The 25,968-nt window shown below is 41.3% G+C and overlaps 5 protein-coding genes across 9 annotated transcripts; all 5 read left to right on the forward strand.

Annotated features, from left to right (window-relative positions):
• The first annotated feature begins 246 nt into the window (after nucleotides 1–246).
• LOC121787859 (pentatricopeptide repeat-containing protein At4g20090-like) lies at nucleotides 247–4,892 on the forward strand. 5 transcript variants are annotated; one of them, XM_042186702.1, is made up of 5 exons: nucleotides 247–472; nucleotides 720–880; nucleotides 1,547–3,477; nucleotides 3,883–4,431; nucleotides 4,524–4,892. In XM_042186702.1, exons 1-3 carry the CDS (start codon nucleotides 277–279, stop codon nucleotides 3,455–3,457), a joined length of 2,268 nt encoding a protein of 755 aa, XP_042042636.1. In that variant the 5' UTR covers nucleotides 247–276; the 3' UTR covers nucleotides 3,458–3,477; nucleotides 3,883–4,431; nucleotides 4,524–4,892. The 5 variants fall into 5 exon arrangements, with proteins under 5 accessions (XP_042042636.1, XP_042042637.1, XP_042042640.1 ...); XM_042186703.1 differs by having other exon boundaries at nucleotides 4,554–4,892; XM_042186706.1 differs by having other exon boundaries at nucleotides 1,553–3,477.
• Nucleotides 4,893–5,811: 919 nt separating this feature from the next.
• LOC121787880 (xyloglucan galactosyltransferase XLT2-like) lies at nucleotides 5,812–8,532 on the forward strand. The gene is made up of 2 exons (XM_042186730.1): nucleotides 5,812–5,925; nucleotides 7,315–8,532. The coding sequence occupies exons 1-2, from the start codon at nucleotides 5,812–5,814 to the stop codon at nucleotides 8,530–8,532; spliced, it is 1,332 nt and encodes a 443-aa protein (XP_042042664.1).
• An 8,502-nt stretch (nucleotides 8,533–17,034) lies between these two features.
• LOC121786187 (xyloglucan galactosyltransferase XLT2-like) lies at nucleotides 17,035–18,888 on the forward strand. The gene has a single exon (XM_042184766.1). The coding sequence runs from the start codon at nucleotides 17,195–17,197 to the stop codon at nucleotides 18,563–18,565; it is 1,371 nt and encodes a 456-aa protein (XP_042040700.1). The 5' UTR covers nucleotides 17,035–17,194; the 3' UTR covers nucleotides 18,566–18,888.
• Nucleotides 18,889–20,692: 1,804 nt separating this feature from the next.
• LOC121787358 (xyloglucan galactosyltransferase XLT2-like) lies at nucleotides 20,693–22,568 on the forward strand. Its single transcript, XM_042186069.1, has one exon. The coding sequence runs from the start codon at nucleotides 21,071–21,073 to the stop codon at nucleotides 22,442–22,444; it is 1,374 nt and encodes a 457-aa protein (XP_042042003.1). The 5' UTR covers nucleotides 20,693–21,070; the 3' UTR covers nucleotides 22,445–22,568.
• Nucleotides 22,569–22,721: 153 nt separating this feature from the next.
• Nucleotides 22,722–24,908, forward strand: LOC121787360. Its single transcript, XM_042186073.1, has 4 exons — nucleotides 22,722–23,072; nucleotides 23,423–23,479; nucleotides 23,584–23,936; nucleotides 24,037–24,908. Exons 2-4 carry the CDS (start codon nucleotides 23,425–23,427, stop codon nucleotides 24,661–24,663), a joined length of 1,035 nt encoding a protein of 344 aa, XP_042042007.1. The 5' UTR covers nucleotides 22,722–23,072; nucleotides 23,423–23,424; the 3' UTR covers nucleotides 24,664–24,908.
• Nucleotides 24,909–25,968: the final 1,060 nt, after the last annotated feature.

Genomic DNA, 25,968 nt, shown 5'->3' on the forward strand with positions numbered 1-25,968 from the left:
AATTAAATTCATTGTTAAGTTTGTCAAAGTGATCTTAAACGACGTATCACCGAGGTACAATGTACGCCTACTTACCACTGATAATTTAAAGGGCCATGTAATTATTTAAATACGCCTCGGCCCAAATAATACTATTTCTGGGATAAGATCGTGACAGCCCAATTTTGATGAGAACGGCCCACTAATGTAATTTCCAAACAAATGGGGTCTTTCTCTTTCACCACAGCCACTGTGTGAGTGTGTGAAAGCTTAATTGGGAGCAGACACAGAGCTTCCATGCCGTCTTCGTTTCAATTGGTTCACTCCACCACATCATTGAAGAATTCAATTTTTCTCCGCCGCAGCAGAGTCCTAGCTTTTCCTCTCGACCTGTCGCCTTTCTCCACCTCCTCCGCCATTTTTTCTTCCGATATACTACACGCGCGTAAAAAGTCGAGGCAACCCGCTGCCGGCGTGAAAGTGTGTAGAGACGGTAAGCTTCAAACCTTACATTTTATTGTTCACACGCACAAGCAATTTCAGCTTCAATTTTAGAATACTTTCTGTGACTGACTAGCTAGGATGTTAGTATTGATTATCGGTAACAGAGTATTCAGATTATTCTACCGAATCCTACTTATTCAGATTATTCTACCGAATCCTACCAGCTATGCGAACTCGCGGTTTCAGCATTGTTATGTTATTATTATGTGGTGATGATTAAACTTATAAATGTGCAGAAATTGTGAAGGGTAATCTGACGAACAATGTTCCTGATTCCATTTTCTCAAAGCTTGGATTCCATAGAAGGAATAATGCAATGTTCAGTTGTTTTGACACCAACTACGCCAAAAAATTTGCAAAGTTCGATAATTTATGCCCTGTAGTCTCTGTGAAAGCGGTAGGTTGTTTTTTTAATTACAGATATCAAGTTTATATCTCTGTTTTAACAACCATGTCTTTACACATCCAGTCTGATTCTTCCACTGAATCCATCATGTCATTTCTTGCTTTCGATGTTGGATGATAATTGATGCTAATCCTGTTTACCGAGATAACCACTATAGATTATACAAAGCTCGAGCTTAAATGCTCTTAGCAAAGCTTCCTTTGGTTGCCAAGTAGTAATTGTTTTTTCCATAAGATTAAGACCAACAAAAAAATTATGCCTAAATGCTGATGCTCAGTTATGACTACAAATAGCCTACAAAATATAAATATTTCCGGGTGCATTACTATGACGGTGAATATAAAAACTAGGCCTAAACTTCATGCAACTTGTTAATGTTGGGAAAATATCATTTGTCGTCACATACAGCATCAAGATGATCAGCCTATCTATAGTCAAACTTCTTGGACTGATTTAATGGGATCTAAAATGACCTCCATGTTTTGGTTTTGTGTTCTGCAATATGATTGAGTTAAGCATATATATGTTGTTTTTGTAAAAACTTAATGAAATCCCCCCCACCCCCGTCGCAAATTCAGTGTGGAACTTATCCCCATTTCTCTTCTTTAACTTGAAGGTCGAAAAACCAAAATCTAATTGATGTATGTGTGTGATCAGTACCAGGTGGAAATAGTCGGAATGCCTGTCGGAAAGTTGTCTACATGTAAGCTCTTACGTCGATTCCTAACCCATCGCTTATTCTCTGTGGCTAGCTCCTTGAATGAACCAATTGCTGACTCAATATTCAGCGACACACACAAGTCTGGGTCCTACACGCGGGGTGACTCCACCTTTTACTCCCTTATTCAACACCATGCCCAGTCTGGTGATTTCAAGGCCTTGGAGCTTATCTTTCAACGGATGAAGCGCGAAAACAGAGCCTTTTCTGAGAAAATTTTCATCCTAGTCTTCAAGGCTCATGGCAAAGCACGTCTCCATCGTAAAGCTGTTGAATTGTTCAATAGCATGGAGGATAAATACAACTGCTTGCCAACTGTTAAGTCCTTTAACTCTCTTCTTAATGTCATTATTCAGCAGGGATTGTATCGTGATGCTCTGGACTTGTATCACTATGTTCTTAACAATAAAAAGCATATTTCTCCCAATGGTTTAACGTTTAATTTAGTCATCAAGTCGCTGTGTCGATTGGGATTAGTTGGTAGGGCTGTAGATATGTTTAGGGAGATGCCTGCTTTCCATTGTAAGCCTGATACATATACTTACTGCACTCTCATGGATGGTTTGTGTAAAGAGGATAGGATTGATGATGCTGTGGCTTTGTTGGATGAGATGCAAATAGAAGGGTGTGACCCAACTCCACCTACATTCAATGTGTTAATCAATGGGCTTTGCAAGAAGGGGGATTTGGCCCGGGCCGCTAAGCTAGTTGATAATATGTTCCTCAAAGGCTGTGTTCCGAATGAAGTTACTTACAACACGCTCATACATGGGCTGTGTCTCAAAGGAAAGCTAGACAAGGCAGTCAGTCTTTTGAGCAGAATGTTGTCAAATAAGCTCAAGCCAAACGACATCACTTATGGAACCATAATAAATGGACTAGTAAAGAAGGGACCAGTTACTGATGCTTTAAACATGTTACGGGGAATGGAGGAAAGAGGCTATGCAGCAAATGAGTATGCTTATTCTGCCATTATTAGTGGGTTGTTCAGAGAGGGGAAATCAGATGAGGCACTAAAACTGTGGGCCAAGATGTTAGAGAAGGGATGCAAACCAAATACAGTTGTGTATAGTGTTGTTATTGATGGTCTGTGCCAAGACGGAAAGCCCCATGAAGCTGAAGAGTATTTTTCCCAAATGATTGATGCGGGTTGCTTGCCAAATGCACATACATACAGCTCCCTGATGAATGGCTTCTTTCAGGCCGGAGACTGTGATAAGGCAGTTCTTCTATGGAAAGATATGGTTGAGAAGGATTACGAGGATAATGAGGTTTGTTACAGTGTGCTTATTCATGGTTTCTGCAAGAATGGGAAGTTGGAAAATGCCCTGGTGATATGGAAGCAGGTGCTGGCTAAAGGACTTACACCCGATGTTGTGGCTTATAGTTCCATGATTCATGGTCTATGCAATGTTGGCTTAGTAGAACAGGGTTTGAGCTTATTTAATGAGATGCTATACAAAGCATCTGACTCCAAACCTGATGTAATCACCTACAATATAATCATCAATGCCTTGTGCAAACAGGGCAGCATTCCCCATGCCATGGATATACTGAATCGCATGTTAAGTGAAGGCTGTGATCCTGATTCAGTTACCTGCAAATTTTTCCTGACAGCTTTTAGGGAAAAGCTTGATCCACCTCTAGATGGTGGAGAGTTCCTAGATGAGCTTGTTCTAAGGCTACAAAAATGTGACAGAATAATTGGAGCTTCTAATATTATACAAGTGATGCTTCAAAATTTTCTTCAGCCAAAGGCCTCCACTTGGGACAAGGTAATTCGAGGGATCTGTAAACCAAAGAGAACTGAAGCAGCCATTAACAAATGTTGGGGTGACTTATTCTTTTGATTCTGCCAAACCAACTTTTGGTATGATTCCATACTTCTTTAATATTGTGTGGTCATGGTATTCAGCTTTGTTTGTAAACTTCCTTTATGCACTTCCTTCCTGGTAAAAACTGGAAATCAAAATGTATTTCTCCTAGTCTTTGGGCTGCTCAAAAACTGTCTTTACTGATTTCTGTCTGATTGTTTAATTTTTCAGAACATTGTACAATGTCTGCTTTAGTTCTCGAATCTTGGTCTTGGACCACTGCAACACCTTCTTACTAAAACTATAGTTTCTCTTGTTGAGAGAAACAAATCACTATATTTTCTGTTTTTGTTTAATAATTAATATCATGTCTTATAAATTAGAAGCATCTCAAGTCAAATATGTAACTTTTAAAGCCAGTTATTTTCTTCTTATATTTTGGCACATTGTTCTAAATGCAGGCGGTTTATTTATGAACCATGATCCTCAAGGTTATTTATAATTTATTAAGGTCAGTGAAGCGACCACGGCGTAGGCAGGTTGGGAAGACCTATCTGCATTGAGAGATTGGGGAAGCTCGACATGGAAAGGGTCATGAAGGTCATCAAACACAAACGTTTCGTCAAGCACCAAACATAGAAGTATGAGAAGACAATCAAAATCAGGATCCCTTCCCCTGCAAACAAACACATTAACAGGAGCATCACCATTCTGGATGTTCAAGCTATGTGTCTTTATATAGGCCTCACAACATGTGGAGGATTTGACAAAGAGTTTATATACTCTTTTTTGTGGAAATTTCGCAGGCACTATCTGAGATGATGACTGTGAATGCCTGATTTTAAGTTGCTTTGGAACGTTTTCAAGTGCTTCCTCAACTCTCATACACTGCCCAAGATTCAGATATGTTGCCATTGTCTAGCTTATAAGTGAAGGGGGAGTTTTATCATGCATTGTTAGGTTACAGGCAGCGAGTATCAGAGCAGATTACTCAAATTGGTCGATCAAGGGTAAGTGTAGCTATCTATCCATGCATGCTTGTGTTGTACTTGAACTAGTCCAGTTTTGATGATTTGTTGCGCATTTTTGGAGCTTGTTCCAGCAAGTTTATTGGGGGCAGGTGTTGCTGTAGGAGCGAAGGAGGGAGTCTCAACTCAGAGAGAGGCCCTTAGACAAAAACATATGTGGCTTAAATTGGAGAATGATTTATGAGCTATGGTTCGCTGGATTATGGCTTTGATGCTATATAAATTGTAAGTATAGACACCAATAAAATACTTGATATCCATTGAATCCAATAAGTCATTTGTTGATCCTCACAAGTACATTAACCTTAAGGATCAACACATTTAGAAGGATCAACACATTTAGAATTTACATTATACTAGTGCTCATTTTGATGTGGTTGTGACTTGTGATGATGTCCTTATATGGGCCACTTCTTTCAACTTGATTCTCTGGTTTTTGGGTTCTTTTTTTTTTCTTTTTTTTTTTTGTTTTTTTCTGATTATGGACTCGTCAACGTTGATCGCAGGGATGTTAATTAAAGCTTATTCCCCATATATAATGACACCCACGATCAAAAGAACAATTTTTTTTTTCTCAAACTTCATTTTTATATGGTGTGCACCTAACTGTTGATCAAATTAAGAAATAAGAATAGATCTATAATAAGGCAACGAGCATAAAAATATATGAATGACCCTTTCATAAAACAGATCATTTGTGGGCGGTCTACCACACATACCATGCCAATGTTTAGAAATTTAGACCTTGAAGTGTGAGAAATTGTTCAAGTGACCTTAGGGAGGTGGCTTTTGAAATTAGTAGAATGGGAGGAAGCAGCACCAAGAATTGAACAAAGCAAGCCATGTGTGTGTGTGTGTGTTTGAGAGAGAGAGAGAGGTCTGAATATCTGTTTGATTGAGGCGAAGGGCTGTTCAGGTCTTAAGTCTCCTTAAGGTGTAGGGAACAAAGTTAACTGTCATATGGTGAACTCCTTCGGTCAATAAAAATATGTACTTTTTGGTTGAACATGAATTTTAATGCACAGTTAGTAAAGTAAGAGAGATGTAGAAAGAAAAAGTAAATTTAGACGTAAAAGAATTTCTAAAATTAGAAAGTGCATATTCTTGTGGGACGGAGGAAATATTTAATAGTGTGATAAAATTAAATGAATTCAACACATATAAAGTTGTTCTTAAACTAATATCAACTATAAGCTTGATATTCCTCGAATGCTGATTTCACACGTATAAATTTTTTCTTTTTATTTAGACGAAAGTAAGCTATTGCTGCAACGAAAGGTGGCCATCCAAATTTGAGCAAGATTTTTATAGATGACGTTCTTGGAGGCAAGCTCGACAAGAAAAAGAGGATGATAGGTAAAAATGCAACAAGATTTGCTTAAGCAAAGACGCGAGCAAAAACTGGAGATGGAAGAGATGATGAAACGGTTTATGTCCAAGCAACCCCAACTTACAAAGTCTGAGGTCACCAGGGAAGTTAGCTAAGGGCATCATTAACCCCGTCCCCATTTCCGGCCCTAAGTCCCCTCCACGTCATCATTCCTCTACAGTTGCGGCCCAGGCCCCAACTGCTGTAACCCTGCAGGTTGCGGCCCGGGCCGCAACTAATAAATGACACTATTCGCAACTCCAACCTATTTAACTCGTAAACGCAATTCGTTGAACAATTGAAACCGAGAAAATGCATTGTTCATTAGAAATTAACATTACATTACTAGACGAAGCAAATTTAAAATACAAGAAACCCGGACTAGGTTGTGTCTGCGATGGTTGCGACGACGGTATGTACCAATTGTTCGAGTTAACGAACTCCTCCATCTCACGTTGATCGCCGTTGAACCAATCCATTGGCGCCGAAACAAAGGGTATAATAGAGTATTGAAATGGAACGCGGGATTGAAATGGATGGAACGCAAGCTCGTATTTATAGACATCGAATTAAAAAAAAATTGGATTTGCGGCCCGGCCCGAAGAGCGTGTAACGCTGGGCCGGGACGCGGGACATGCGGCCCGTCACCGTGCAACCCCGTCCCGGGCCGGGACGCGGGACGCTCCCCAGGCCGGGAACGCGGCCCCGGGACGGGCCTGAGCCGTGCCGCCCTTCCGTGTAATGCATGGGACGGGCCGAGACTCACGATTTGCGGCCCGGCCCATGGCGTTACAGATGCTCTAATTAAAATAAATAAAAAAAGCAACCCCAACAATCAAGTCACACTCCTACTGATGATGATGCTACTAGTTAGAATTGATGTCTAACATACTAACCTCTCAACTCAATACTTTATGCTTCTTTTTGCTTCGTACGTTGGTTATGTTTTGATGAAGACTTATGAGGTTAATCCGTCATGATTCTCATTTTATTGGTTATTATTTTTTCTGTTTTCTTCTCAAATTTGTTTAATCTAATTTTGTTTTATGACATTGAGGTATCCAATAATTTGATCTCCGCCTTTAAATCAGCCGCGACGCGCGTCGCCCTTCCATCTTTTACATTATACTACTATACTAGTATACTATTGTTGCATCGAAGATTGGGAATTAACTCATTAAGAGAGTAATTGACTTTTTTTTTGGCAGGGAGGTTAATTAAACTTTATTCCGGATCTATAATGATACCCACGATTAAAATGAAAATGGACTATTTTTCTTATTCTGCTGCATCTATAATAGTACATGCTACCCCATGATGTGACGATGATTAACCCCGTAATTTCATTTTATTCATAATACTCTCCTCTCTCAAAAAGTGATATTCATTATTTGTAGGTGTATCTATACATCCCAATGTTGATGTTTAGCGAACTATATCCAAGATATAGAATCCATTCCCTAGTGCTAATATTACTCCTCTTTCATATATACTAGTACTTCCTAAGTTCCATTCTCTACTCTCCTCAACCCTTGGAGCCCACAATCTGCGGCGCCGGCCTCGTCTACGTCTACGGCCTCCCGCCCGCCTTCAACGACGACCTCCTCCTCAACTGCCACTACTACGAGCCATGGAGCTCGCGCTGCCAAGAGCCCCCCAACGGCGGGCTCGGCCCCCACCTCACCCCCATCCCCTCCCCGTCGTGGTACGGGACCCACATGTTCGCCTCCGAGGTCATGTACCACAAGAGGATCATGCAGCACGCGTGCCGCACCACGGACCCCGAATCCGCTACGGCCTTCTACATACCCTTCTACGCTGGGGTCGCACTGGGAAAGTACTTGTCCACTAATTACACATATAGAGATCGCGATCGCCTGTTTGAGGAGCTGCTGACGTGGCTCCAGGATCAGCCTCCGTGGCGGAGATCCAACGGCTTGGATCACTTCATCCTCCTGGGGAGGCCCACGTGGGACTTTCAGCGGCTGAGAGACGACGGGTGGGGGACCAGCTTCCTCCACATGCCGTTGATGAAACAGATCGTGCGGCTCACGATAGAGCGGGCCCCGTGGGACCAGCACGACATCAGTGTTCCTTACCCCACCGGATTCCACCCCAAGTCAAAATTGGAGCTTGACCAATGGCTTGATTTTGTGACGAGTCTTAACAATAGGACAAGTTTGTTCACATTTGCGGGAGCCAAGCGAGAGATGAAGGACGATTTTAGGGCCCTGCTGTTTAGCCATTGCTACAACGAGTCGGGCTCGTGCCGGGCTGTCGACTGCTCAGGATACCGGTGCTTCGGTGGGACTCCCGAGATCCGGGAGGCGTTCTTGGACTCGGACTTCTGTTTGCAGCCTAGGGGGGATTCGTACACTAGAAGATCGACGTTCGATTGCATGCTGGCCGGTTCGATTCCGGTTTTCTTTTGGAGGAAAAGTATTGAGCATCAATATGAGTGGTTTTTGGGTGATGAACCAGATCAGTTTTCGGTGTTTATAGATCAGAAGGATGTTAGGAATGGTGTGTCGATTAAGAAAGTGTTGGAAGGGTATAGTAGGGAAGAGGTGAGGAGGTTGAGAGAGAAGGTTATTAGTTTGATACCAAATTTTATTTATGGGGATGGAAGTGGGAGTGGTAAAGATGCCTTTGATATTGCTATTGATGGAGTGCTTAAGAAAATCAAGGATCAAAATAAGCCCAACATAAGGTAGAATTAAGCCTTTTTTATGCAAGATCAGTGTTTACTCAATGCCTTTGATATTGCTATTACTTTTTTTGTAAGAAAATATAAAGTGTTGAGTTTTTTTTAAAGGACAAAATTGGTTCCATAACAATTTTGAAATCCTATGCTAGAAGTGAGGAGGGAATAATATGAAATGCTATGTTAAAATGATATAATTACTTTTTTTTAATTATTTTCAATTTAATAATACGTGGCATTAATTTAAATTGTTAGGTTTTGAATTCTTAATCGCATATCATGATTAGGCATTTATAGCAAAATATCTTTCATTAATTTGAGCAATTCAAATCGTCTAAATTTTATTTATTTCAAAATGAATCTAAAATTTTATATTATTAATAGCCTAATTTAATTTGTTAATTATTTTAATCTATATAGCAATTAAAGTGTCACCTAATATTTTCTTTATGAATTAACTTTATAAACTATTTACATATAATTCTTTATTTCATATAAATTTTGTCCATTAAGTTTTAATTTGGCGTTCTAACTTCATTGATTCTATATATATTCTTAAAAGAAATAGAATCAAATGAATCAGAACACCAAACATTAATGAAAAATATTTTAATTTCAAAAATTTGGATTAGTGTACTCCTGATTTATTATTAAAAAGCAACCCACGTCTTTTAAAGTTAAAAGCAAAAGCATACTCTATAATATAACAAAACATAAACCCTAAGATAAGACCTGATCTAATGGCTCATGCAAAAAAAAAATTATAAAAGGTAAAAGACAGTAAAAATATTTGTAAATATTCAAAATGTCAAATTGACTGGCTTCATTCAATTTAAAATAGAAATAATAACGTGAAGAGATTATAAAGAGAAGAACAATGCTAAGAATAAATACGATGACGTTTCGTGAGTTTTGTTTCAGCTCCAAGGGCAAAAATGATGAACAGATTAAGACGACCACTCATCTGCTGATATTAGAATGAAATTGTAACAAAAGAAAATAGAAATCCACTTAAATAGAAAACATTATGTGATAATTTAATTGCTACGTAGAATAAAATAAGTAAACAAATTGAATTAAACTATAAAGAATATAGTACTCATTTTGAAAAAAAATAAAATTGTAGCCAACTAGACATTGTTATTGTTGTTTGTAGTGTATTATAAGTATAAATTTTGTCTAAAGTACAGCTATCAAATAATTTAAATTAAGATTAAGACTGTAAATTGAAAAATATTAAAGATCAAACATTAACTATAATTAAGTATACATATGGTTTTATATGCGCGTCATCCCATGATGGCTGATGCACCGACATATATAAAAACTGCACATTAACACGATATTTAATGCTTAATCATCTAGATTAATATAAAAAAACATCGCAGTTTTCAACAACTAACCTATTATTTTTTCTATTTTCTTTCTCAAATTTGTTTAATCTAATTTTGTTTTATGACATTGAGGTATCCACCTTTAAATCAGCCGCGACGCACGTCGCCCTTCCAACTTTTACATTATTTGGTAGTATCCATAATTTATTTAATCAATGATTTAAGTTACATTTGCTCTATTCATTTCTACCGTCCACACTCCACACCACCGCTAAAGAAATAGAATTAATTAATAATTTGTTGATATAGTAGTAATACTTTGTTGAATAGTGGAGTAGTGATTTTTAGTAATTAAAATTTTATCATTTAAAAATATTTTAACTAATAATGTGATATCAATACGTTATTATTTAAAATCACAATTATAGCTTATTAATTGCAATAAGGAGTTAGTATTAATTTAATTCTAATTTATTTTTAATTTTCTCAATTGTCATATGATGATTAAAATTGAAACTGATACTATAACAAGATTAAAAAAAATATGACAATGCAACAAAACTAGGTTATTTTTATATATCAACATATTTTGATTAATACAGTAAATACAATGATATCAATTTGTCAAAATAACAACGTCAGATTGTTATCTTATCGTGTTTGATTTTGTCATATTAATAGTATTATTTTGGATATTGTGAGACAATTAAGAAAAAAAACGTTTCGATTTTATATTTCAATTTTTTAATGACTTTTTAGTGTAATAGTCCCTTAGTCTACCATTTAAAGAGTCTTTTTAACTAGACACGAATTTTAAGAAATTGTTTAACTTTATGAAGTAAAAAATAAAGGGAGAAAGTGAGTAAAATGCATGACCCATTTTAAGTATTAGTTTTATAATGAATTGTGAGTGTAAAAAGTTAGTACTATAGGGTCCGCATACTAAAAGTGGAATAAAGTAAATGATTCTATAAATCGTGAACAACTCGAAATGTCAAAATGACTCTTTAAATGGTGGATAGAGAGAGTATTAATATATTATACTAATAGAGGTTAATAAATCTAAATGTAAAAAATGATTTTCCAAATTTGATAAATTAGTAGTTGAAAACTCTGAATTGAAATCGATAAGATGTAAATATAATTTTAAATACTACGACTATATTACATTAATTTATTACAATATTAATAGTTAAATGACCATGCAAGTATGCAACCTGATTTAAATTATGAAATTTAAATTAGTAAAATAAATAACCCATGAAATGAGTAGTTCATTACTAATTAATCCTTATTTAAATGAAGTCATTGTTAACCGATACTAGAAGAATTAGGGACATAGAAGATGATACTTTTTACTGTGTATTTTATTCATTGTACAATAATCCTCTTATAGAGGTTGATACATTGATATACAAGGAAGGTTTCTATTCTCCTACAATTATGCTATCAATCTTCTATAATCTTCTAAATTGATTTCCAAATCATCGTGATTGATATTAAGAAATCTTTCCATTCTAACACTCCCCCTCAAGCTTAGTAGTGGGGTCACCAATACTTAGCTTGCCCAACGCGTCTTCAAAACTCCTAGAACTGACTGCTTTGGTGAGAATGTCCGCCAACTGATCTTCTGATCTTACAAATGGAAATTCCACGACTCCTTTCTCAATTTTCTCCTTGATGAAGTGTCTGTCGACTTCCACGTGTTTGGTTCTGTCGTGCTGCACAGGATTCTCAGCAATGCTTATTGCTGCCTTATTGTCACAATACAGTTGGCTTCTCTGAGGTTGAAAGCCAATCTCTGTCATCAACCTTCTTAGCCACAGTAATTCCGTCAACCCACTCTTGATCCCTCGGAACTCCGCCTCCGCACTAGATAGTGCTACTACCTTCTGTTTCTTGCTTCTCCATGTTACCAGATTTCCTCCAACGAAGGTGAAGTAGCCGGAGGTGGATCGTCTATCTACTGGGTTGCCAGCCCAGTCTGCATCTGTGTACCCACTTATCTCTAGATGTCCTTCCTTTTTGAACAATACTCCATGTCCAACGGTTCCTTTCAAGTACTTCACAATTCTCAACGCGGCTTCCATATGGTCAGTTTGCGGCGAGTGCATGAACTGACTCACAACTCCGACTGCGTAAGCGATATCTGGCCTAGTATGGGAGAGATAGATGAGCTTCCCAACTAAACGCTGATACCTATCACGATCTGCCCGTTCAGCACCTTCTACGACCCTCAGCCCATGATTTACTCCGATTGGCGTGTCAGGAGGTTTGCAATCTAATAGCCCTGTTTCAGCCAGGATGTCGAGAATATATTTCTTCTGCCTCAAGAAAATCCCCCTTTTGGATCTCAACACCTCGATCCCTAAGAAGTATTTGAGGTCGCCCAAATCTTTCATCTCGAATTCCTCAAACAAACTATCTCTTAACTTCTTGATTTCCTCTGCATCATTACCAGTAATAATCATATCATCTACGTAAATGATTAAACAGGTTACCTTCCCTTCTTGTCTTTTGATGAACAGCGTATGGTCCGAGTGACTCTGGTGGAAACCATACGAAATCATAGCATCAGTGAATCTTCCAAACCATACCCTTGGTGATTGTTTCAGTCCATACAAGGTCTTCTTCAGGTGGCAGACTTCTCCCTTTTTGAATCCTTGTGTAAACCCCGGCGGTGCCTCCATATATACCCTCTTCTTCAATTCTCCATGCAGAAAGGCGTTCGTGACGTCGAACTGGTAGAGGGGCCAGTCTTGATTAGCTGCAATCGATAGAAGGACTCTAATTGTGTTCATCTTGGCGACTGGTGAAAAGGTCTCTGCGTAGTCCACCCCATATGTCTGAGTGTACCCCTTTGCTACCAGCCGTGCTTTGTACCTTTCGATGGACCCGTCTGGTTTCCTTTTAATTGTGAACACCCATCTGCAACCAATTGGTCTTACTCCCTCTGGTAGCTTGCTCTTATCCCACGTCTGATTTCGAGCTAGGGCATCCATTTCTTTCTGCATGGCTGCTCTCCAGTGTTTGTGTCGCATAGCTTCCTCTGCTGAATAAGGTATCTCTTCCTCCTCACACAGTGCAGCTTCAAATGCTCGTGCCATCTCCGACAAGTGACTGGTGGCACTATTTGCTATAGCATAGCGTGCGTTCCTGCCAATTTTCTCTGGGGAGTACCTTTTTGGTGGGACTCCTCTGTTCGCCCGTGGTGGCAATATGTACCGTCCGGTATCTTCATCAACGGTAACCTCCTCAGCACTGGAGATGTTGTTGGAGACTTCTTGCGACTCATCTCCCCCTGTCTCATTACTAGTTCCGGACGAGTTATCAGAGTTAGCAGCATCAGAGATGGGAAGAATACTTACATTGGATATCAGGGGAGGATCTTGTTCGTCGACACTGAGTTGGCTGGATTGTTCTACTGAGACCTGCTCGGTGGTCCCGACAACCTTCTCGGGTGGGTCCGCGGTGAGGTAGCTTGGTAATGGCAACCACCTTAGTGGGTCACTATTTCTGCTCTCCCCCTCTATCCTGTCACTCTCCCCCTGACCACTAAGGTGGTGGAAAAAATATTCCGACTCCAAGAAATTACAATTCATTGTGACATGGATTCGTTTGGTTTTGGGGTCATAACATCGGTACCCCTTTTGACTTACCCCATACCCCACGAAAACACATTTTACAGCGCACGGTGAGAGTTTGGTACGTTCGTGTTTCGGAATATGGACAAAAACGGAGCTTCCAAAGATTCTAGGTCTAAGGGTCAAAGGTTGTGGAATTTTAGCCTGTGTCGAGAGGATTTCCAGAGGGGTTTTAAATCCCAAGGTTCGGGTAGGCAGACGGTTTATTAGGTAGGCTGCGGTGGCTAAAGCTTCAGGCCAAAAGTGTTTCGGTGTTTGGGATTCAAGGAGCATTGCTCTAGTCATTTCGAGGAGGATACGGTTTTTCCTTTCTGCTACACCGTTCTGTTCTGGTGTGTGAGGACAGGTGGTTTGATGAAGAATCCCATTATCCCTACAAAAGGTTTTCATACTCGAGTTGACAAAGGTTTTCTACGGCTTTTGGCCAAAATACAGGTTTCACAATGTAAATTCTTGGAAAAATTGGGAAATAACAAATTTAAATAACTTGCAGAAGGATGACCTAGACGACGATGCCACAACCAAGCTTCTCGATTTGCAGACCCGTGAGTCAGCAACGCGGTTCCTTTTTGAGCTATCTCGTCGACGTAGTACAACCCGTCCTTCTCAGTGCCACGTCCAATAATCTCCTTCGTCCTGATATCCTGCAGTAGACAAAAATTGGGCTGCATTAGTAAGGAGCAATTAAGTTCTCGGGTGACATGGCTAATCGACAATAGCTTGTGTGATAGGGACGGGACATAGAGACAATTTGACAATTTTAATGTTGATGATATGTTTACTGTCCCGGCTCCCTCAACATTCGACACCTCTCCACTGGCTGTCTGAACGTATGCCTTCCCCGGTTTTGTGGGTTCAGTGATGTCGGAGGCATCATAGGTCATTGTATCCGTCGCCCCACAATCAAAGATCCACCTGTCATTTTTTTCCTCACAAGTAGATACTGCACAAGCAGTTGACAATTTTCCGAGTATTTCAAAACGATTCTTACATGAAATAAAATTGACATCATCTCCTTTTTGACAAATAGGGGTGTTACTTCTATTTTCGAAAATATTGGGGTCAATGTGCAAGACTTGTAAAGTTGAGGGATCTGGAGGTAAACAGTGGGGTTCAATATATGGTACTTGAAAACTTGAGGGGCTTGATTGCAAACATGCATCAAGCCCTAATTTGTTACCTCCTTTCGGCGCCGATTCCTCATTCGCCCGATTTGCCAAATTGGCACTTGCAATTCCTCCGTTCATCTCTTCAGGCTGTCGCCGGTCGCCGCTGTTGCCTCGGGTTGGTGCGGCCTCGGTGTTGCCCCCGATGGCGGCGGGCGCTCCGTCTCCAGCCACTGATACCGCCGCGCGACCGCTGCCTCTCCCCTGCGTCGGTTGTCCTCCTCTGCTCGAGTTATGGGGCGGTGGTCGGCCGTATTTGGTTTCCCACCACTCTGGGAAACCCACCACTTCGAAGCAGTTCTCCTTGGTGTGCTTCTTCCGACCACATACCGTACACACCATTTTAGATCTATCTTCGTCCGTCCGTCGGTTCCAGCCATTACCGCCGCCACCGCCACCGTTTCTTTGAGATTGGGGTGGCCTACTTCGCACGGCGAGTCCGGCACCTACTCCCTGCGGGGTGCTCTTCTCCTCGCTGTAGGCAGGTTGAAGGACCCTCATCCTTGCATCCTCCCTCCTTATCTCGGAGTATGCTTCATCCAAAGAGGGAAACGGTTCCATCTTGAGTATTTCCCTCTTAGTATTTTCATACTTGTCATCTAGGGCAGTGAGTAATTGATACACTCTATCTTCTTGTGTACAATTGTCGTAGATCTCGACATCCTCCTGATACTTCATCGGATTTGGTGATTTCTGATCGATTGCTAGCCATATCTCTTGTAATTGAGTCCAGATCTCCTCTAACGTTTCTCCTTTCTGTTTCAGAGTGCTTGCTCGGCGGCGGAGATCGTAGACTTGTATTCTGTCCCCGCCGCTGGAGTATGTCACGGCTAGACTCTTCCACACTTCCCTGGTTGTTGCGTGTTTGGAGATTCGGGTTACTATCTTTGGTTCCATATTTTGAACCAACCACGTGAAGACGCAATGGTCCGCCTGTTGCCACCGTGCAAAGGCTGGATCAGTCTTCGACGGAGGAGCGGGATGCCCGGTGAGGTGGGAGATCATTCCCCTGCCACTGACGGCTCTCTCCATCAATACGACCCACAACGAGTAATTCTCGCTGGTCAGTTTGTAGCCGATATCCAACGGCTTGGTGTCCACCACGATCTCCTGTGGTGGGTTCGGTTCCGGGTTGGCATCTGCTGTGTTCGTCATGGCAAAACTGCTGCGCATGAAGTTTGCAAACATCCTTGCAAACTGCTCTGTCTCTGTTCTGTCGGTAACAATCTCTTTGTGTTCATTGGATTCTGACATCCTTTTACTGATTTTTCACAGGTTTTGGTTACAATTGGTCGGGAAAGGTAAGTTTTTGGTTACAATTGGTCGGGAAAGGTATAGACGATGATGAGATTTCTCTGAGTCACAGGAAAACATCCTGCTCTGGTACCATGTTAACCGATACTAGAAGAATTAGGGACATAGAAGATGATACTTTTTACTGTGTATTTTATTCATTGTACAATAATCCTCTTATAGAGGTTGATACATTGATATACAAGGAAGGTTTCTATTCTCCTACAATTATGCTATCAATCTTCTATAATCTTCTAAATTGATTTCCAAATCATCGTGATTGATATTAAGAAATCTTTCCATTCTAACAGTCATTGTTTACGTAAATTGCTCATATGCATTACTATGATTTTATTGGTGCATTGAGTTGCAGGTATATTTGGATAGAGTTTGCAAAAGTGGGGAGAAAACGGTGACGTTTTGTGGCACAGCAGCAGTGTTCCCTATTACTAGTTTACTACTCCTTCAGTAATTTATATTGTTGCATCGAAGATTGAGAATTAATTTATAATTTAAATCTCAGTTAACTAATTGCGTTATTTGCGCAGATCGCGACAACCACTGAATGCTAATCACATGATCGGCCCACATTAAAATTTAAATTATGCTTGGTAATTATGATAATTAATGTGACCCTACTATCATTACGTTTACTAGATACCCTTCCACGTTTTCACCCCTTGGACATTTAATATATTATCTGCTATTAATAATTAACTTTTTTTAGCAGTGATGTTAATTAAACCTTATTCCGGATCTATAATGACACCCACGATCATAAGATTATTTTTTTAAACAAAAGTTAGCTCGATCGGTGTTCCCTCGTGGTTCGTCCTTGACTATGAATAAAGCCATGCATTACATAAATTTAATATTCAAATTTCTAATCATCATTATTCATCTCCACTTATTCTAGAGAGATCTAAATTTGACTCTAATGAAGACTATAATATTCATAATTAACTTTTTTCCTACTAAATCGATTTTTATTTGAATCGAAATTATAACAAGCTAGCCACATTGTTACTAAATAGCACCGCTCTTTTTATATGGTAGTTGACCTAAAAAATGAAAATAGCTCCACATAGCTAATTAAACTTGGAGTAAGTCTTAATTTTTGTATTGTTGCTTTATATTATTCGTAGTGGTAGTCGAAGTTCTTCACCAAACACCTCTCTTTCTCTCAAAAACTCCCATTTGATCACTATTTGTAGCTATACATACCATACCTCCTAATGTTGGAAAATCTCAACTTCAAGATTGATAAATTGTTTCCAAGAAAGACAATCCATTCCCTCCTACCTTTTTTGCTCAAATGCTCACTTCTCCTACTAATCCTCCTCCTCTTCCAAATCTATTCCCTACGCTCAATCCTCTCCTCTCCACCGCCGCCGCCACCACCACCCCTCAAGCCGCCGTCTAGATGCGACGCCGGTCTCGTCTACGTCTACGACCTCCCGCCCGCCTTCAACGACGACCTCCTCCGTAACTGCCGCGATCTAGACCCGTGGATATCCAAGTGCAACACCCTATCCAACGGCGGCTTCGGCCCCCGCGCCACGTCCCTCCCGGCCATGCCCGGGCCCTCGTGGTACTGGACCGACATGTTCGCCGCCGAGGTCATGTACCACGAGAGGATCATGAAGCACGAGTGCCGCACCACGGAGCCCGAATCCGCTACGGCCTTCTACATACCCTTCTACGCTGGGGTCGCAGTGGGGAAGTATTTATTCACTAATCGCAACTACACCGCGAGGGATCGAGACTACCAATGCGAGGACATGCTGACGTGGCTCAAGGATCAGCCCACTTGGCGGCGATCCAACGGCTCCGACCACTTCATCCTCCTGGGGAGGATGACGTGGGATTTTCGGCGGCAGAGAGACGAAGACTGGGGGTCCAGCTTCGTCTACATGCCGGTGATGAAGCAGATCGTGCGGCTCACGGTCGAGCGGGACCCGTGGGACCACCGTGAGATCAGTGTTCCCTACCCCACCGGATTCCACCCAAAGTCAAAATTGGAAGTTGACCAGTGGATTGATTTTGTTACATCTCGCAATAGGACTAGCTTGTTCACATTTGTGGGAGCCAAGCGGAACAAGATCAAAGATGATTTTAGATCTTTGCTTCTAAGCTATTGCTACAACGAGACGGGGTCGTGTCGCGTCGTTGACTGCTCGGGAACCCGGTGCTACAAGGGTACGCCCGAGATCCAAGAGGCGTTCCTGGGGTCGGACTTTTGTCTACAGCCTAGAGGGGATGCGCATACTAGAAGATCAACGTTCGATTGTATGCTAGCCGGTTCGATTCCGGTTTTCTTCTGGAGGAGGAGTATTGAGCATCAGTATGAGTTGTTCTTGGGGGATGAACCGGACCGGTTTTCGGTGTTTATAGATTGGAAGGATGTTAAGAATGGTGTGTCAATTAGGAAAGTGTTGGAAGGGTATAGTAGGGAAGAGGTGAGAAGGATGAGGGAGAAGGTTATTAGTTTGATACCAAATTTTATCTATGGGGATGGGAATGGGATTGGTAAAGATGCATTTGATATTGCTACTGATGGAGTGATTAAGAAAATCAAGGAGCAAAATGAGTCCAATATGAGATAGAAGACCATTTTTGCAAGATCAACATTTACCCAATTTTTTGTCACAAACAGAAGAGAGGAGGAGAATGGGTCAAGGCCGGCAAATCAAGGTATGTATGTATGTATGGGGTGGAAAATGTCAATTTTTTTATACCTAATTTTTTAAAAGCTTTTGTGTTGAAATAGCATCAGAGATAGAGGTGGTAACTAGATAAGTTATTATTACTGTTTTAGTTAAGGATTGAGTTATGCTCTTTTCTATTTTCATACAGAATATACCTATTGTGACAAAATTCTCTTGTAATTGCAATAAAGGGATATTTTATATTATTAGTGCATTACACATGTACGTCGCACTGGCGTAGGTTTTTATATTGTTTTTTCCGGCAAATAAGGAATCCAATTTCAATATGCCAAAAATGCCCAAGTACAATATATTCCTACTTTTCTATAGTTACAGGTGTGTTTGACGTTGATGCAATTTTGAAGCAGGATAGAAAAATCAAATTCAATAGTATTTCGATTCAATTCCTGCGTCTAAATTGTTTTATTTAGGTTCACATTTAGCATTGATTAATTTGTCTTAACTTTACACGGCCTCAAATGAAAATGCGACACCTGCTAATGCTATGGCCGAACTGTTTTATTTTCTTGAACTTCGTTTGAACGTAATTGAAGGCTGATATGCCGCTAATCACAGTTATATTCAAACTATTATATGAATCAAAAGTAATGATACTAGTACTAATCAGTAATCAGTGACCAGCCAAACTGATTAAAATAATTACAAATCGATGTACTTAATACTTAATACATAGTTTGCCTAAAATAAATTAGTAGTCAGTTTTTATCCAGTATGCCAAAGTATTAAACATTTTTTTGTATTATTACTTTATGTATATTTATTAAAATAATTGTGTATGACTAGTTATAACGTGGTCGCATAGTTTTATTGTTAAAAATATTATTTTATTTTTCTTTGAAATTAGAGTTTCTACTATAAATATAAAATATAGTAGTGTGAGTTTTTATTCTATTTCAATCTTCTTCAGCCAATCGAAAAGCGAAATAATTGATTCGGTTTTATTCTATGCATGCTTAGTAGCATTCTTTGATGATTAGTCTTAACTGCACAGTACGAATAAAATGTGGGAACTTTTATTATGCTGAATTTTAGAATTTACTCTATTTTGTCGGTCTCCACTTTATTAAACCCATTAACTCCTTTTTGCTAATTTCCATATCGTGCCGGTCTCCACTTTATTAAAGAAGATATCTCAAACATAAAATAAGCCAAAATATTAAGACAGTTATTTATAACAGCAGATGTCTTTTCTTTTTTGAATTTTTTTCTGTATTATTTTAAAACCCATTACTAGCACTATAATATTTATTCTATTGACTAGAAACTGAGTATAATATCCCCTAAAATAGTTTCAGTTCTAAGTTCTAACACTACAATTGTTAATCAAGTCAATATACAAATTCGATTTTGAGGCTAAAAGAGTTTCAGTTCTAAGTTCTAACACTACAATTGTTAATCAAGTCAATATACAAATTCGATTTTGAGGCAAACCTTCTATTTGGATCGACTAAACCTTCTATTTTTAGTTTATCTTGTTGGGTCACAATTTATTTACGATGAAATTAGTATGCACAATTTTAATTGACGTTACAATATATAAATTCTTATAATCTATTGCCTGTTCAGGTGAATAAGGCTAAATTATTTCAAGAATTATAAGTTCGAGTGTATATATATACGTAATTGGAGCTGAATCAAGCATCCGCAGCGGCAGGCGTAACGTCGGACCGGCGTGCCGAACGTCCGCGCGGGGTGTCCGCCATTAGGCGTAAACCCGGCAACGCGGACGTCGCTTGCGGACACCGGAGTTCCGCGGCTTTCCGCGGTCGGCGGGAGAAAGAGGACCACCTGGAGCATAGAGGAGTGCGTCGCGCTGGCGAAAGCCTGGATCACTGTAGTCGAGGATCCCTACGTCGGGGCTAACCAGCATATCGACAGAATGTGATGGCGCATTAGCCAAAGCTACCTCCAATTCAAACCGCCAGGTGGGAAGCCTACGATGGAGAGCAATGCCGGAAACAGTGGGAGCGGCTGAGGAGGCAGCTCAGCCGATTTGCCGGCATTTACTAAAACAACCTCCTCACGGCAACCAGCGGCATGTCCGCCGATGATGTGAAGCTTCTGTCTCACCAGCAGTTCCCCGACAGTGCCGTCGGGATGTCAGTCGGGACATCCGTCCCACTCTGGATGCTCTAACCTCCGTCAATCAACCCAATCACTATGTGTATAATTTGCAGAAAACTGGATACTATCAACGTCATAGACTTGGACCATTTTTATTTTTTCCATTTTCCTACCATTATTGAAAAGGTGATTTCCAAAAATACACATTCAATTAATTCATTTTCCCATTAAAATGTAACGCCCCATTCAATTATTTTTTCAGTAGTAAATTTCTTTATTTCGATTCTTTTCCAAAACCAAAACCTTGAAACACCAATTATGCTCCACGCATACTCGCCGGAGCTCCAGTCGCGGCGGAAACCGTCAAAACCCCTCAATTTCCTCTACGCCCACCCTTATCTATGGATCTCACTCGCCTCCATCTCGATCCCTCTCTTCATCATCTCCGCCGTCCGCATTGCGCCGCTCTGCCTCCCCCGCCGCCCCGCCGCCGACGAATGCCCCTCCGGCACCGTCTACGTCTACGATCTCCCGTACATGTTCAACCACCACCTGTTACTCCACAGCTGCACCGACCTCGACAACTGGAACTGGCAGTGCGGCATCGCCGCCAACAGCGGCTTCGGCGGCCGCGCCGCCGAGCTCCACCGCCTCCTGCCGGAGAATCTCTACAAATCCTGGTTCCGCACGAACCAATTCGCCCTGGAGTTGATCTTCCACAAACGGATTCTGACGCACAAATGCAGAACCCTGGAGGCGGAATCCGCTACGGCGTTCTACATCCCGTTTTACGGTGGACTCGCGGTGGGGAAGCACCTCTGGAAAAACGACACCGCGAAACGCGACCGCGATTGCAGGATGCTGCTGAGGTGGCTCGATCATCAGGAGCATTGGAAGAAATCCAACGGCTCTGATCATTTCATTTCATTGAGCCGCATCACATGGGATTTCCGCCGCTTAGCCGACCCGGCCCAAATCTGGGGCTCCACATTCCTCAACATGCCCGAGATGCAGCGGGTCACCCGATTCATCATCGAGAAGGCCTCCTTCGACGATCGCGACGTCGGCGTGCCTTACCCCACCGGATTCCACCCCGAATCCAGAGAAATCCTCCAAGATTGGCAAAAATTCGTGCGCAAACAGAAGCGCGGCAGCCTCTACACGTTCATCGGCGCGGCGCGTGAGCCGATCCGCCGTGATTTCCGGGGGACGCTCCTGAGCTACTGCTCGAACTCGTCGTCGTGCCGCGCGGTGGACTGCGCGGCGGCGCAATGCTCGGCGAATTCGTCGGTGATAATGGAATCGCTCCTGGCGTCGGAATTCTGCCTGCAGCCGAAGGGGGATAGCTTCACGAGGCGGTCGGTTTTCGACTGCATGATAGCCGGTTCGGTGCCGGTTTTCTTCTGGAACCAGACCGCGTACGAGCAGTATCCTTGGTTCTTGCCGGGCGAACCGGAGAGCTACTCGGTTTATATAGACCATGGGGAGGTGATGAATGAGACCTCTGTGATAGAGCATGTTTTGAAGAGGATTAGCAAGGAGGAGATTAGGAGGAAAAGGGAGAAAGTGATTGAGACAATTCCTAGGATTGTATATGGGATTCAGAGTGGAGGATCAACAGATTTTGAGGATGCTTTTGATATTGCTATTGAAGGGGTTTTACAGAGGATTAGGAAGGAGAGAGAATTGTGATTGGGAGGAGATTATTAGTCAGTGTTATAAGTAGTTGTCTATTAATTGATTGTTGTGGTTAACTGAACTTTGATAGTCATCGTATAGAGATCTTATATCAGGAATATACTTATAATTATATATATATCTGCTCTCCTTTTCTATGAGTTTTAGTAGAGTTGTTTGTCCAGTGTTCAAAATGCAGTTTTTGGTTAGGAGTTTTTTCTCAGTTTTTGTTACCATTGATGAAGTTCAGAATCACAAGGATAATAACTCGTGAGATTTCGGTACACGCGAAAACGTCCCAATCCCATAAGGGTCCGTTTGGTTATCATGACGGGTTGTTAATATATTTGGGCCCAAATGTGGTTTATAATCATGATCTGCACTTGAGTCTTGATAATCCAGTTGTTTGGTTCACCTATTCAATCATGAATAACAATCCCATCCCATTGTTTGGTTAACTTTGAGCATGTAGATATTGGTCTTGTGCTGACCCTTTTGCCCCTAAGATTTTCCACTTATTTTGGGATTACATCGCCTCCCTTTGGGTTGTCCTCATTCGCGGTTGATTTCCTCCTGAGAGTAACTTTCCACACGACGGCGGCAGCTTAAGGTCGTCGACGGTTTCGAGATTTCAGCTTCCCAGGTTAGACTAACATACTTCGTTCCCAGTTACCCGTTGATGTGCCGAGAGCTCCTAGATCTAAGCTTCTTTTGATATAATGTTGAGTATTAGTTTTCTTGATGGCCCCTGTATTCTGTTTTAATCATGAAGCTCTGAACTTTTATTACCTGATGTGTATGTCGCTTTTGCTTGTCTGCTAAATCGATTTCACTGTGAGAAGCTTTGTCTGAACTTTTATTACCTGGGTGTTTAAATTATTGTTTTCATTCTATCTTCATGTCATATCTGGAGCTCTCTTCTTCATTATTTCTTGTCTCCGTATACACCGGCAATTGTATGTAACACTTGTCTCTGTTTTTAATTGTTCATAGCAATGTCTGAGGCACGGACTAATGCACCTAGTGCCGGTGGCAGCCAATGCACCCAAGGTTTGGGGGTTAAGAGCACTCAGTTTTCACCTAATTTATGCACATCCAGTAGGCAACGACATTAACCAAATTTGATTTGCCTCTATGCTGATTCTCTGTTATAGGCCGCAGTCAGTATCGCCGCTCAAGCTTCCGCCCGTGCGACCGCCCTCGCAGATCTTGGTCTGACCGTGAAGAGCTGATACTAATCTCCGCTTTGAAGGAACTTGTTGCCACAGGATGGAAGTCAGACAATGGCTTCCGAGGTGGATATGCACAAAAGATAGAGGAATGGTTGAAAAATGAGTTCCCAACTACTGATTTGAAGGCAACGCCACACATTCAATCCAAGATTACTACATGGAAAAGGAACTACTACTCGCTGTCCAAAATACTCGACCGTAGTGGGGTTGGCTTCAACGTACACAATGATTTCAAAATTGATTGCTCGGATGACCAATGGGATCAAATCGTGAGGGTATGTGATAGTTGTATATTCTTCACTCTTTCATGGTTTAAAATTTGTTGATCTGCCATGTCTTCACTTGTGCGCCCGCACACTCATTTTTCCATTGCAGCAAGATCCCAATGCCCGCACCATGCGCCACAAAGCTTGGCCTCTCTGGGATGATTGGAAGATGATATTTGGGAACGATAGGGCCACTGGAGGGACTGCTGAGGGTATTGGCGAGGCAGTGGCTAACAATACCACGGATGAGGCATTTACATCTATCGGGGAAAGTGCTGATTACTACCCAAGCTTTGAAGACTTTCTAGGGTCTGATCAAGTCCAACCCGGCTACACAAATGAAGTTGTTGATGACAACAGCGCTCAAAGTGGGCAGAACGTGGCTGCAAACACTAATGCGCCTCCTGCTCCTGCTCCAAAAAAAATGACTCGTAAACGCAAGAGCTGTGATGATGATTCTGCTTTGCTCAACCTCCTTAGCAACTTGCATGCTGAAACGAATGCACGTTTGGATAAGTTGACCGCTCGTATTGGTTATGAGATCGACTTGGGCCAAGCTAGGAAAGAGATCTTCCGTCATTTGGGAAACATCCCGGAGCTGACAGAGTCTCAGCGCTACGACCTCTGCGACATCATCGGTAAGGAGAACTCGAGGCTGGAAATCTTCACCGGCCTCCCTGACGCCTCAAAGCCGGGATATGTGAGGCGCATCATTGAGAAAGAAGGTCTTAATTAGGAGTCGCTTCATGCAATGGGTGGAACGTACATTTGCCGGTTGATTTGGGTAATCAAAAACTATGTTCTTTTGGACCTAATTAAGCTAGTTTTTATATATTATCTACTATGAAGACATTTCTGTAATTTAAACGTCAGTTGGTGGTTTTTGGCGTAGCTTTTTTGTAGCTGACCTTTTTTGGCATGTCAAGAACTATGTTATATTATCTATTGGATGAAGTGAAATGTTGTGTGCTTAATTCTTAATTACTTATACAATATCAAAGTTATATATATCTCAATTGCTGCTGCGTCCCTCAATTCTTCGTGTAGACTCTCCAACCTCATTTTCCATTCATTTTCACAAACCTCATTTTCATAGATTTTATCATATTTATATCACTATACAAATATTCAATCATCAATGCATTGATGATCACGACTTGATAAAATTATTGACTGAATCTAGATGTTACAGCTCTGCGTCGAGCACTACATCAGCAAAGAGAAATAGATGATTTTAATAGATCAAAATATGATAACACATGGACTTCCATTAATATTGTTCCATTTGCATCAAAAGGAAACAGCTCCGGCTGATCTTGCTAATCAAGATCTGTGATAACCGAGCCTAACACCAATCCCATGCTTACTACGACATTCTACTAAAATATTCCTAACCAGCCGACCAAGTAAACTCAAAACACAGCCGAGATTAGTGATAATGACAAAAAAGCTACACAGTCGCACACGACTAGATATCGGGCTTCCGTGGCATCCTATACCAAGTCACAGGCTTGGATGATCCACACGAATAGGTGAGTGTTGGACTCCTTGATGGGGTCTCTCGAGGTAAAACACGGCCGGTGACATTCTTGTTTGTTGACTCAAGGTCTTGTGGTCCTCCGTCATCGAACATGAGCTTGCGTCGTGCAAGAGAAAATGGGTTCCCACTGTTGACCTCGCCCGGCTCTACGGGTTGTGCATTCTTCTTTGGTGCATCACACAAATGGCCCGCTGCCTCCACAGAATCCGACAGGACGATCAACGTTCTCTCTATCCCTTGCATGCTTTCATTCACCGCAAACAGCTCCCGTAACTCTTTGTATGCAGGGTCACCACTACTGTGGTATGCCCCGAAGAGATGGTTTCTCTACATCGATTACAAGGTCATACATCATCTTAAAATATTCACATAATGTTAACTTTTCTACAAATAGCGCATAGAACTTACAGGGAGATGGCTTGCCCACGTGTTCGCCGAGACGATGATCTTGTTGCTCGGTTGATCCCAGTAAGTACCTGCGATTCCTAGGAGCTCTTTGAA

This window comes from Salvia splendens, chromosome 22, assembly GCF_004379255.2.
Source record: "Salvia splendens isolate huo1 chromosome 22, SspV2, whole genome shotgun sequence".
NCBI classification, from domain to species: Eukaryota; Viridiplantae; Streptophyta; class Magnoliopsida; order Lamiales; family Lamiaceae; genus Salvia; species Salvia splendens.

Coding starts and splice junctions, on each gene's coding strand:
- LOC121787859 (XM_042186702.1), top strand. CDS start 277: ATGCCGTCTTCGTTTCAATTGGTTCACTCCACCACATCATTGAAGAAT. Junction 473..719: donor CGTGAAAGTGTGTAGAGACG/GTAAGCTTCAAA, acceptor ATAAATGTGCAG/AAATTGTGAAGGGTAATCTG. Junction 881..1,546: donor CTGTAGTCTCTGTGAAAGCG/GTAGGTTGTTTT, acceptor GTGTGTGATCAG/TACCAGGTGGAAATAGTCGG.
- LOC121787880 (XM_042186730.1), top strand. CDS start 5,812: ATGCAACAAGATTTGCTTAAGCAAAGACGCGAGCAAAAACTGGAGATG. Junction 5,926..7,314: donor AGTCTGAGGTCACCAGGGAA/GTTAGCTAAGGG, acceptor CATATATACTAG/TACTTCCTAAGTTCCATTCT.
- LOC121786187 (XM_042184766.1), top strand. CDS start 17,195: ATGTTGGAAAATCTCAACTTCAAGATTGATAAATTGTTTCCAAGAAAG.
- LOC121787358 (XM_042186069.1), top strand. CDS start 21,071: ATGCTCCACGCATACTCGCCGGAGCTCCAGTCGCGGCGGAAACCGTCA.
- LOC121787360 (XM_042186073.1), top strand. CDS start 23,425: ATGTCTGAGGCACGGACTAATGCACCTAGTGCCGGTGGCAGCCAATGC. Junction 23,480..23,583: donor TGGCAGCCAATGCACCCAAG/GTTTGGGGGTTA, acceptor TCTCTGTTATAG/GCCGCAGTCAGTATCGCCGC. Junction 23,937..24,036: donor AATGGGATCAAATCGTGAGG/GTATGTGATAGT, acceptor TTTCCATTGCAG/CAAGATCCCAATGCCCGCAC.